Genomic DNA, 12240 nt, shown 5'->3' with positions numbered 1-12240 from the left:
GATTAGTCTTCCCACCGTTCAGCTGTTCAACTGAGGTAAGAAGTATTACTCCCTAGCAGTCACTTGTCTTTAATTAGTGTATTATGCTAGAGTATTACCCAGTTTACAAAATTCTCCGTATATACCCTGTAAACTCTGTTAACTCTTTTATGACTGCCTGAGTAAGGTAACGATCATCAGCGAATTGGATGGATCTTAAAAAGTAATTGTAATAAAAAATTTTCTTCTTTTTTTTTTCTGGATCGGAAGAAGAAGCCGCCAAAAGGATACCATGCCGGCGGCTCCTGAGTCCCGTATCCGTCCATGCCGCCAAAGCAGAATTACCCCTGCAAAATAGTCACGATGTCTTCACAAACTAGCTTCTACAGACCCATTTGGGCTGCTGCTACCGGGATTAACAGTAGCCCAACTCTTATCATCCCCACCGGCACTTAAATTGAGTCGGTTCTGGAACGAGGTCCATGACACATTAAAATCTTTGCTCGACTCGGTATTGAATGACACGACAATGCAAAGGATCCGTGAGTATCGGTATCGTGAGAATGAGCTCCAGATGTATGGGTAGCTACTCTCCAACATTCACTCGGCTTCCATCCCGGGCAGAATAGAGTGGACCCCCAGTCAGATCTTTAGAACTATTATTGTATTGGACTTCCCCAATCGGGAAACCTCCAGACAACTTTTGCGTTTCTGACCGTTGTGGCTGGAGGGAGCGTGACGAGGTGTGAGAATTTGCAGGCTCATGAAAAGCAAAGCTACGCGGACCGACAACGGAATGTTGTTAATGAGACTGTCCACACCATGGCACTTGCCGGCGGATGACGATAGCGCATAGCTAAGGCGTATAATTTGGCAGAACATGAATCGGGGCGTGTAAATTCTGCTTCGTGGTGGCCCCGTGTCTGTAGAAAGGCGAGAAGACTATAAAAGAAGATGATGGCTCTTGGTTCAAAGCTCAAGACACGGTATTACTATCAGTAGACGGATTTGCTCTGCTAAAGAGTGCTTGGATAGCTCTTGGCTTGCACTTCTTCAGCATATCATACTCTTTTTACCCGTCTATTCTCCTGCTTAGTTGCAATGGCAGAAAAGGACAACAAGCCTGTCCAAGATGCCGTCGTCCTCGTTGCAGAGACGGACGATGAGCTTTCTCAAACCATCGACGTTGAGAAGCTAGGAAGAAAGCGTCCTGAAGCGTTTTCTTCTACCTGGATGGAAATCGCCTTTGTCGTCTCCATCTTGGGCTCCCTTTCTATGGCGGTGGGTCATCTCTCATCAACAAATGCGGGCAAGACAGTCACATTCCTCAGTTCACGGGGAACTTTGCACATGTCTTGTTTCTTCTGCAGCCCTATACGAAAAGTACACGGAGCTAATCAATGCCTCATTCATCTAGGACTTTGTCATTAGCGGTTTTCAAGTCGTTCTGCCTAACTTGGTTGAGCCACTCAACATCCCCCTCGAAGCACAAACATGGCCATCGAGCGTCTTGACACTGACGGCGGGTGCATTCCTCTTCCCCCTTGGGCGTCTGGCGGACATGTATGGAGGATACTTGCTTTTTAACGGAGGTATGGCGTGGTTCGCCTTGTGGTCCATCATTGGTGGCTTCACTCGCAACTTCATCATGCTAGTCATCTGCCGTGCCATGCTGGGCCTTGGTGCGGCGGCGTTCCTCCCTGCAGGCATTTCCCTGCTTGGTCGGATCTACAGACCCGGGCCGAGGAAGAATATCGTGTTTAGTCTCTATGGCGCTATTGCTCCTTTGGGCTTCTTTGCGGGTATCATTGTTGGCGGCATGGCGCAGGACTTGCTCTCCTGGAGATGGTTCTTCTGGCTGGGCGGCATGCTGTCTGCCGTTTTTGGAGTGGGAACGATTTTGACGGCTCCCCGCGACTATGACGAGGCACGAAAGATGAATGTCAAGATGGACTGGTGGGGAGTGTTTACGACTGTGCCTGGACTGATGTTGCTCATTTATGCGTTGACTGACAGCGCCAATGCTCCCGGTGGATGGGCCTCTCCTCGAATCCTCGTTACGCTTATCCTTGGCCTCATCTTCCTTGGTGCAGCTGTATATGTTGAAGGCTGGGTCGCCGAAGCACCACTTATTCCGGCAGATATCTTCCGCGTCAAGTGCATGAAGAGAATGCTGCTCTGCCTCTTTATTACATGGGGCGTGTTTAGCATTTATCTCTTCTATGCTAACTTTTAGTGAGTTTTCTCTTTTTAATGCTTCTTGGATAAAATGGACTTCAACTAACAGAGTGATAACAGCATCGAGACGATTTTGAAGAAATCTCCGCTGATCACTGCGGTTTACTTTGGTCCCTGGGCAGCAGGCGGCCTAGTTTTAGCAACAACAAGCGGCGTCATTCTTCACATGCTTTCTGGAAAAGTGCTCATCATCGCATCTGGCATCTCAAAAGTTATTGCGGTGCTCATGTTTGCCATTATGCCTGATGATCCGAACTATTGGGCGTGGATCTTCCCGGCTATGCTTTGCGAGGCCGCCTGCGTTGACGTTTTATGGACTGTGAGCAACGTTTTCTTGACGACAAGCCTGCCAAAGAACCGCCAAGGACTAGCTGGTGCACTCATTAGCGTCATGCTCTTCCTTGGAGGAGCTTTCTTCTTGGCCATTGCAGATGTCGCCAAGGAGCAGTTTGTGTTGAATGGGATGGATGTCAAGCATCAGTACAAGAGCGTCTTTTGGATCGGCGTGGGACTTGCGGGATTGGCTCTTGTCATCTGCTTCTTTATGGATTTGGACAAGGCTGGTGGTGACCTTACAGTTGATGAGAAGGCGCTGCGAAAGATGAGCAATGCATCTTCGGAAGTATCTTCCGATGCTGAATCTGCTGTGGATGGAGCTCGAGTAGAGCCTATGACGGGCGTGGTTGTTGATTCAACTGAACAAACTGGTGATGAAGAGAAGGAAAGCAAGATGGCTGCTTAATGGATGGTGTTATTGGAAAAATTGGATTACAAAAGGCACAGCATTTAGCGTTGGAGAGCGAGGCGTTTGGGCATTAAAAATTGGAAACGTTTTATATAGGCTATATGGATAAGGCATATTTTATGTTGCTATGGAGCATTGGATATTTAAAACTAGGTGATGTTTCGAGATGATAGTCTCTTTGAATAAAAAACTGACAATCAAAATTTTAAAATCAGTTCTTAGTAAACAAAACAGCAGCGTGAAATAAATACAATTAATTTTCCAGGACTTCCTTTCTAGGGTATTGGAGCTTTGGGATGGATAGGAAGTTGCAGAAATAAATGAAGAGTTCATTAAGCTAAATAAAACAGCGCTATGACATAATAGCTCTTGCCCGCTTGGCTAAGCGGTATAGCGTGTCACTAGTAAATACTTGACATGACAAGGTGATCAGTTCGACTCTGATAGTGGGCATTTCTTTTTGTATTTTTCTCTCTCTCTCTCTCTCTCTCTATGAGACATAGCCTTAATGCTAGAAGCAGCAGCCCTTCTATTATAATGCGTTGTAGCCTTCCTACACTATGGAGACATATCAGGAAATTGTAAACATGCAGGTTGAAAATAATGCAGCAAGAATTATTGCAATATGGATTGTGAAAAATGGATATATTGCAGATAGTTAACATTCTTAATTCTTCTGTCAGCTAATCGGAAATGTGACATTCCAGATCTTAACGGTATTATCGCATGACCCTGATGCTATGAACTTTGAGTCATGCGAGAAGGTTACTGAATAAACTGTTTGGCTGTGCCCTTTAAATGTTTGCTGACACTGGCCCGTTGATGTATTCCAGATCTTGACAGTTTCATCATCTGACCCTGATGCTATTAGCTTTGAGTCATGCGAGAAGTCCACTGAGTTGACCTCATCGGTATGGCCCTCCAGTGTCTGTTGACAATGGCTCATCGTTGCACCCCTCTCAAGCAGTAAATCCACGACATCTTGATACCCATTTTCAGCGGCTAGCTGCAGCACCGCCTGGCCATTGTTATCTTCTGACTCAATTTCGACCTTGCCCGTATCAATTAATAACTTGGCTACATCAATGTGACCTTTACTTCCAGCCAATGAAAGCGGCGTCAGACCCGAATGATCTGTCGCCTCAGGGTTGGCACCCTTATCGAGAAGTAGTTGCACGATGGCCTCGTGCCCGTTCTCGACGGCCCACGAAAGTGGCGTCCGATTGTAGCTATCCTTGGGGTTTGAAACATACGATTCAAACAGGAGCTTGACGGCTGTCTCGATTCCAACGTATGCCGCCAAGTGAAGTCCTGTTACTTGTTTTGGGACATCTTGGCTGTAGTATTTCTTTCTCGATTCTTTGACGGCGAACAGTGCTTGGCTCGATGCTTCGACCTTTGCTTGATCCTTTAGGAAATTTTAGACTAAGGGATCAAGAGCCGTTGTATTTCGGACGTGATGGCCCTAATTATGAGCTGCATACTCGTAGAACTGGTATGACTGCAGCCGCTCTTCGAGTGCGGCATCTGTTAAGCTAAAGCCGGTTTTAAAGACATCAAACGAGAGATAAGTTACACAGATCTTCGCAGTATCGTCTTTAACGTCGGGAAACCAATAGCTTCGCGTCTGCCCGAAGAACTCTTGCGCCGTATAATGGAATAACCGGAAGATATTGCTGCTCTTGTCGATTGTGACTAGCCCGGCGCAAATGGATATTATACGCTGAACACTTGGAAGATCGTCTTCGTAAAATCTACTACTGGCAATTCTGACGGAAGAGGCATGAAGAAGCTCTGGTATAGTCAGTGGCCGTCTTGCGCAAGTGATCCATGACAAAGCGCCTTTGGCGTAAAAGGCAGGTTCCAGTGGTTGATGATTTACCCTTTCCATAATCTTTTCGTATACATGATCATATACTTTTAAATCCTTGAGAGGGGTTTTCACCTTTATCTCCATATCTTTTAGTGATCTCGCCTCTAAAAGAGATTCTAGGTCTAGCTTTGCTAAAAGAAGCCTGAGAAACTGGTTAGCTGATGTGAATTAGCTTAGTTAGATTATACTTACATTCAATCGGCTGCTTTCGCTATTTCTATCGAGGCCTCTGCTTGCATATTGGGCGGAATGTCTGATCCTCTCATCATATGAGGGACGCGTCCCCTCCCCATTGTGATCATCATAGAGAGCTTTCAAGCTTTCCGGAAAGGAAGATAGGCCTTTAGCAAATTGCTTTAGTAGACCTGAAAATAACTCTTCGACCGTATGCTCCTCCTGTTGCCAGAAGTTGAAGTATATATATGCAAGTCCAACCTTCGGATCATGTGCGAATCGTAAAGAAAGATAATCAACAACAAGAGCTGTGAGAATGGTTTTCCCTGCTCCAGGAATCCTTGAACAGAACAATATCTGCTTTTCAGTATCAATCCATGTCTTAAATTTGGCAGAGTCCAGAAACCATTGGCCTGTTCCTTATTCATGCATTGTGATATATTTTTGCTGTTCAAGATCGTAATCACTGGACGTAAGCCAATTGAGAATGTTTTGTTCTTCTTTTATTTTATTTATCGCTATTAACTCCTCAGCGACTTCCCCTTTTCTTCTTCGTAGATTCGAGGGCTTGGTTTCACTTCCATAAAGCTCATCCACAATGATCATTTCGTCATCCGATGGATCGCTGTTTTCATCATGCCCATCGGATATGACGGCCATGAGCTCGCTGTTGTTCCTGACTCTATATTCGCGAACGTGCGCAGATGACTCCCTCAGCTGCTTGCCCTTGTAGAGGAGCTTGATGCGGCGGTTCGTACGTGATGAAAGGCCCATTAAGATGCCGATGCGAACTCGCACATACCTGACGGTATAGTTTGCCATCGCCGATCGAGTAAGCAGGGAAATGTGCCGGATACGTCACATCCTTATTTTTGATCAACAAGATGTCATCGTCAGGCTCCGAGGTCTGCTCCAGTTTGAGATTCAGAACTGTGAACTGCATTATATTAATTAATCGTCTTGTACAAGCGGGTTGACTAAGGTTGACTTACCCTCATCTATATATGTCTCTTCATTTTCGTCTTCCGGAACGTAATTAGAATCCCCAGGAACAAAATCATAGCCGACTAAATTTTTCCGCTGCTGTATGTAATCGTCTAAGTCTGTCTTGGTCACAGGGTTGCCTTCTAAAATATCGGTAGAAGATCTATCCAAAACATCACGCACCCGATGAAAATTCTCGTCGAAGTTCTTGGAGAGCTCCAAGCTCAAGGAAGGCTCGTATGCTTGATTGTTGTCCCACACCTTTCTGTAGCTCTCAAAAGCCAGCACTTCTTCCATGCTGCACTGGAGTTGACACAGAATCGGCAGCAGGAGCTCGCAAGAGATTCTATTGAAATATCGAATTTTTGCGTTGTAAAATCCAAAGTCTATTTGTTCCAAAGCATCAAAAGAGGGATGCATTTCATGATTTGTAAATATCTGCTGAAATATTTATAAATTGTTGGATCGTAGTTGTTTATGGTTGGTGGCCTGCAATACATTATGATTTGGACTTTGGGCATCTTCAATGAATCTCGCATTCTGCCTTCTGTCGTTACAACTGTTGTTGGTACTTGCAGAGGAATTCTCCCCCTTTAAGCGCTCCTTTGAGAGATTACCCTCGGCTTGCGTTTCCCACAGCAGAGATCTAAGAGAGAACTGATGGATATGGCGAGTAATCTCTGGATCGATATTTGGCTTGATCTCCGAAGTGGCATAGTCGCAGAGCGGGCACTGAAGGGGCGGAACCATCTTATGCATGTTTAATTCTGCAAGCTTAGAAAAATTCGTATCTGAAATAGATTGCGTATGAGAATGGCGCAAGTGATCTCTCCATAGCTGAGCGGTTTCAAAAATCTCAAATTGCTCTTGTTCTATATCAGGTGTGCAGATGTCACATATCCAACAGTGTACACCATGCTCGGAGATAACATGCTTAGTGAGCTCCTCAGAAGTCCGATAGATGTCATCCGGGGTTTTACAATCTTCAATAAAACAGATGTATGGCAGATATCGCCAGAAACATGCCCACTGGATAGATTAGCTAAGAATTGTCACCATTTTCAGGAACTCTTACTTCCATGCCGCCCGCTTTAGATGCTTCTGGGCCAGTGGCTCTGAACAATACGGACAATCAATGTGCTGAACCTTGGAGTCTTCTGGCCACTTGGGGGGCAGTGGATAAATTTCTCCGCGGGCAGTACCCGTAGGTTTGGTAATCGTTTTACAGCAATTTTGGAAGGCGCTTGCTCGATAATCGCATCTGGTGGGATTGTGGTAGCAGCAGTGGTCGCTTGGGATTCTTCATTTATATTTCCTCGTTAGGGCAGAGGACCGGACAGAGGATCCTTCGTCCACTTTTCCATTTTTGACATACATTCCGGTTTTTTTTTTTGACCTCTGCTGTCTCTCCCCCCGCACCTGGTCCCAACACAGGACCAGCGACTATGACCGGTTTCTCTTCATTCTCTAGCTGGCGGGCTTTCACTTTTCTCATTTTTACCGTTGCGAAATAAATTCGATTTCTTCTTTTGGCGTTCGCGTTGATGAGTCGTTCAAGCAGCTGCTTATTTGCATTTTCCCAAGGCTTGGGCAGCCCTTCTCTCGGTTTCCAATTTTGAGACGCGTCCAAGACGTCTCCAGTCATATTGCCTCTGAATTTCCAGTTTTCAAGCCCGGCCAACACCGCTTTAGTCATATCATCTTTAAATTCTTCAAGACCGTTGACGGTTGTTTCCAAACAAGTTTCCAAATTGATGTCAGCTTTGTGATGGCGGAGTTGCGTGCCTGATTTGCGGATCGCAATGTGTAGCCTCGTTAGTTGTTTCAAGATTGTCTTGATGATGAAAACATTGAAATATAGAGGATTCTCTGGATCTTTTTCAGGGCTGGGCACGCTTGTTGAATCATCATCTATTTGTTCCAAGAGCTCTTACGAATGTTAGTGATATGAAAATACGGTATCAGGCTGAGCTTACCTGGATCTAAGCATTCTTCAAGAGACTCGTCCAATCCATCAAGAAGATCGGCTAAAACTTTTCTTAAATCTGTCCTTTGGCGAACCGAAACCAAAACTGATTCTGGCTAGATTCATATGACTTAGTATATTTAAAGGCGCAATTAAAGTAAATAACACTGTCGACTACACTACTGATACAGTTTAGAGCTATGAGGTTGAACTAAATGAAGAGAATTTTATTTATACTTACTGTATAACTGAAGATCTGAAGATTAAGGAGAAGCTTATAATTATATAGTATTTTAAGGTTAAGGTGATGACCCTTATGTTATTATATAAATTAAACTAGAAGAAAGTAGATTTGTCTCTAGTCTATTAGTGAATTAAGTTATAAGATTTATTTATAGTAGATGAGAATATAAAGAAGATTTTATCTGCTAAGGCTGGGATTATAAAGGGTAAGCTTGATCTTATGTGAAATGTTTTACTGGATGGGGTTATGTAATAAGGTTTTGTTATAGCGGATATTAAGTAATATTGAATGGAATTTACTTAATACTGGGGGAGTTTTAGCCTGAAAGAGGTTCTGAATTTAATACTATTATTTATCTAGGGTTTATAAATACAGCCCCTTGGACCTGGATACTTTGAATATAGTGAGTTGCTTTAGCAGCTTAATAAAGATAGCAGAGTGAGTTAGTTATTACTTTTTTGTAACTTTTGCTTGGCTTTATTTTATTACTTAAGAAGTCTGGAACCTTGCAAGAGGGGTTTTCCCTACTGTTATGTATTTTTAATTTCTTCTTAAGCTGATATAAATAATTTTTTTTGCGGCTGATATTAATGGTTAGCAGGATAAATTAATCTAAGTATAATTTGATAAGACTATGAGTTAAGGCTTGGAATGGATTATATCCCTGGCCTTGGATGATAAGTACTTCGAGCTTGTTAAGCAGGGTATGGGCGTAGGTATGATTAAGTAGAAGGACGGCGTGTAGCCTGCGCCTATGATAGCCCTAGTTGAGTATATAGTGATATGCACGCTACTCTAGAATAAATAACTAAAGGTTTAAGCTCTGCTAAGTTCACTCTAGAGATTAAGGATGTTGCCTTGGTCCAGCCCGTAGCCGAGGTCTTGGAGGAGGTTAAGAAATGGGATCTGTGAAGTGCTTTTAGTTTAATTATTGATTTAAAGGAGGGGATAAGGTGGGAAGAGAGCCAAAGAGAATATTTATAACACCTTTGTTTGTAAGACCTACAATTCTATGCTTGTTAGAACGAACGAGCATCACCGGGACTTTATTGCCTTTTGCGATCCGATATTAACCAATAAGTATCTGAAACAATGTATCATATAGTTAATCTAGAGGTAGAATACCTCTTGACAGATGTATCGATAGGGCACAGTACTTTTAAACAGAATCTGATACGGACCCTAGGTGGAACTAAGCTCATAGGAATTACAGTACTGTTAACAAAAACATCATTGATCTCTTACCAAACGCGGAAAGCAAAGGGCGAATTGTAAAGTATTCTACACTATTTACAATACATTCAACTTGACCTCCTCTGCTCACTTGTCTATTGCTGCTGACTCTGCGTATTAGAAACATAGGTTAATAACCCCTTGATCTTATCATGTGATCGTGGAAGTGTTTTCATGTATCACACTATCTCGCAAACTTGTTGTATACTATTGTCCAAGTTCTCGTGCGCTTTCTATGTGCAATTTTCAGTAATAAAATCTACTGAATTCAACCTCCAAAAGTCGGATTTAAAAGGCGGCAGGAACATCCTAGATGACGGTAGAAATAGTCGAATCGAATTAATATGCCTCTACCTATTAAACAGATACGAGATCTTTACGATAACACAGGTCGTGGAAACCGGTAACCGTGTTGACATAGATTAGAACGAATATGTTATACTTGAACGAATACCTTGATATAAATAGCATACTTGATATTAGATCCCAAACTTAGCAACTCTCGCACTTCTTCTCACCTACTTATCCTCTGTTACCATTTCTAGTCCCTCGTCATGAATATCCGCTACGGCAGCTAGGATATTCTCTAGGGCTTCACTGACCAGGCTACACGCTACGAGCCGAGAAAGTGGTTTCTTGCCGCGATACGAATACGTTCCCACATAATCATACATGGATGCCACACCCTGCACATTCAGTACATGACGTGTTAGCTAGCATATACACATATACATATTCAGCATGAAGATAACGCACCTCGTCCAGGTATTTTCTACAGAGCTCCTCCACCAAGCTCGTCTTGTCGGAATTTACTTCCCATACCCAGGGATGCTTGCCTGAGTCAATGCGCTCAGCCCACAAGAGATGTACCTGGGACATTTGGACTTGCTCTGCCAGGCTGACGGCAATTTCCTTGAGTTTCGAGTCGTCTGAACCCTCTACCCGGGATTCTGGCACTGCTTCTGAGTTTGGTACTAATTCTGTTTCCGTGGTGATTTGGGGACGAAAGCTGGTACATGTCAATAACGTTCTCCTTGATCCAAAATTTGCTTGCCTTCAGGAACTAACTCTCGCCAAAATGTCTTCTGATCTGCTGTCAGCCACTCCCTCAGCGTCTGGAGTATATTTTGAAGCTCTTTCTCTCCCGCTTTCAGGTCCTCGTAGGTGGGCGGGGGCATCCCACGCTGCTCGTGCCCCTGGATCAACCACTCGAACACATCCGACTCTGGTGCTGGCGGTGTCGGATCAGGCGCAGGACCAAGGACGGGCAGCATGACCATCCAGTTACCCAGTTGAGTCTGTATTTTGTCACCAAGCATTTCTAGAGCAGTGTCGACGGCAGTTCCACCAACACCAGAAATGAACTTCCCCATCTTACTTGCGCTTTTCTCCTTTGACGGGCCCGTCACGCCAAGCGTCCTGTTCAGCATATCTACGAACTGGTTATAGGACCTAGGTGAAGCCGTTTCCATTGCTATCGGCACACACCGTTAACTAACACAATTCAGAGGCCGATGGGGGACTGGGCCTTACATTCTAGCAGTCCATTAGCTTGCCTTTCCTGGGAGAGATTGGAAAATCGATTTCGAATCTTCTTGTTGGGTGAGCAGTCCCGCCAATCGAATCCGTTATAAAGCAGACGCCGCAAAAGATCATCACTTGGTTCTTCTCCTTTCCATACCAAGTCATCAAGGATTGCGCGATCTTTGTACATCATTTGCTTTCCTGCAAAACTCAACGTCAGCTGGGCCCAGGGAGGGAGTCGCAGTGAACCGGCGTTCGCCCTGCTTACTTTTGGCATAGTATTCGGGCGCCTTCTTCTGGTACATTTTCAGAACACTGCTGTTAAGTTTGGGTTGGTAATCCTCAGCCTTCTTCAGGCACCTGTCGACGATGCGCGTTTGGATACTAAGAACATTCTTTCCTGCCGTGGCAAGCTTGGACAACGAGCCCGGCTCATATGGGATACCAGACCGAGGTACGCATTCCACACCAACCCACAGCTTGTCAGCAGTAGGGACGTAGCTGTCATTTTCGTATATGCTAAGGTAATCCCCTTGATTCATTAATGTCTCATTTCGGGCTACAATCTGTCGCGCCGAGGTGAATTCGCCGCCAAAGCGTTGGGTGTACTGGCCCATCATTTGCGGATTGCTGGCATCGACATGACTCAAACCCTCATATCGCTCGACAATGTTGGGAGCTTCAGCCATGCCGGATCTCCAACGACCAAGCATGGCGGCGAAAGATGGAGATAAGAGAAACAAGTTGGAAGGGAATTGGGAGATGGATGGAAAGATAATGCAGACTCGGTAGATAGTGGTCAAGTGCTAGGGGAGAGATGCAAATGTTTCGGTGCAACGGGAACGGTACCATATTTACATGCACCTCCAAAAGCAACACTTGTCCTTCGGCGAAGTTCACAATGAAGAGTCTGATATCCTCATGATTCTTGGTGCGGGAGGATTACGCCGTCAGCCTGCAAGGAAGGGGCTAAGAGCTTTCCATAACTTCCTAAAAACAGTCTAGCAGCAACAGGACCGGGTCTTTTTAGCAGCTGAATAACTGGGAGCGCTCAATATATTGGTTAATGTATTGGTGTGTATCGGAGCTGAAACCAGTTCTAGATCGATCAACCTGCTGCAACTGCTCGATAGTTTGTTCGGCTCCCCCGCAGGCGGTGGGCAGGGCCCAGATTACTGGACATAGCCAGGCGTGTTTAGCGCCGAGCAAGGCACCCCACAGGCTGAACACACACTATCCCCCTTCTGGATGGGCTTCTGGATGGGCTTCTGGATGAGCAG

General features: G+C 44.7%; 4 protein-coding genes and 1 non-coding gene across 5 annotated transcripts; 2 read left to right on the top strand and 3 right to left on the bottom strand.

Moving 5' to 3' along the window:
• Window positions 1-540: 540 nt before the first annotated feature.
• Window positions 541-3310, top strand: GGI43DRAFT_309112 (major facilitator superfamily domain-containing protein). Its single transcript, XM_083201662.1, has 3 exons — window positions 541-1260; window positions 1397-2214; window positions 2278-3310. Exons 1-3 carry the CDS (start codon window positions 1081-1083, stop codon window positions 2957-2959), a joined length of 1680 nt encoding a protein of 559 aa, XP_083062550.1. The 5' UTR covers window positions 541-1080; the 3' UTR covers window positions 2960-3310.
• Window positions 3311-3333: 23 nt separating this feature from the next.
• On the top strand, window positions 3334-3415 carry GGI43DRAFT_t81. The gene has a single exon. It is a non-coding gene; the product is annotated as a tRNA-Thr (tRNA).
• Window positions 3416-3741: 326 nt separating this feature from the next.
• On the bottom strand, window positions 3742-5671 carry GGI43DRAFT_399401 (uncharacterized protein). The gene is made up of 2 exons (XM_083205339.1): window positions 5028-5671; window positions 3742-4977 (listed from the first exon to the last, which is right to left on the bottom strand). Coding segments are annotated over exons 1-2 (552 nt in total). The 5' UTR covers window positions 5030-5671; the 3' UTR covers window positions 3742-4427.
• A 658-nt stretch (window positions 5672-6329) lies between these two features.
• On the bottom strand, window positions 6330-7296 carry GGI43DRAFT_308746 (uncharacterized protein). Its single transcript, XM_083201658.1, has 2 exons — window positions 7069-7296; window positions 6330-7022 (listed from the first exon to the last, which is right to left on the bottom strand). The coding sequence occupies exons 1-2, from the start codon at window positions 7072-7074 to the stop codon at window positions 6444-6446; spliced, it is 585 nt and encodes a 194-aa protein (XP_083062548.1). The 5' UTR covers window positions 7075-7296; the 3' UTR covers window positions 6330-6443.
• Window positions 7297-9908: 2612 nt separating this feature from the next.
• Window positions 9909-11849, bottom strand: GGI43DRAFT_308662 (uncharacterized protein). The gene is made up of 5 exons (XM_083201655.1): window positions 11229-11849; window positions 10970-11161; window positions 10505-10910; window positions 10193-10445; window positions 9909-10122 (listed from the first exon to the last, which is right to left on the bottom strand). The coding sequence occupies exons 1-5, from the start codon at window positions 11671-11673 to the stop codon at window positions 9955-9957; spliced, it is 1464 nt and encodes a 487-aa protein (XP_083062547.1). The 5' UTR covers window positions 11674-11849; the 3' UTR covers window positions 9909-9954.
• Between the last annotated feature and the right edge of the window lie 391 nt (window positions 11850-12240).

Source organism: Trichoderma evansii, assembly GCF_050947405.1.
Source record: "Trichoderma evansii strain SZMC 28006 chromosome Unknown GGI43scaffold_5, whole genome shotgun sequence".
Taxonomy (NCBI): Eukaryota; Fungi; Ascomycota; class Sordariomycetes; order Hypocreales; family Hypocreaceae; genus Trichoderma; species Trichoderma evansii.
This window is presented reverse-complemented; position numbering and strand designations above follow the sequence as displayed.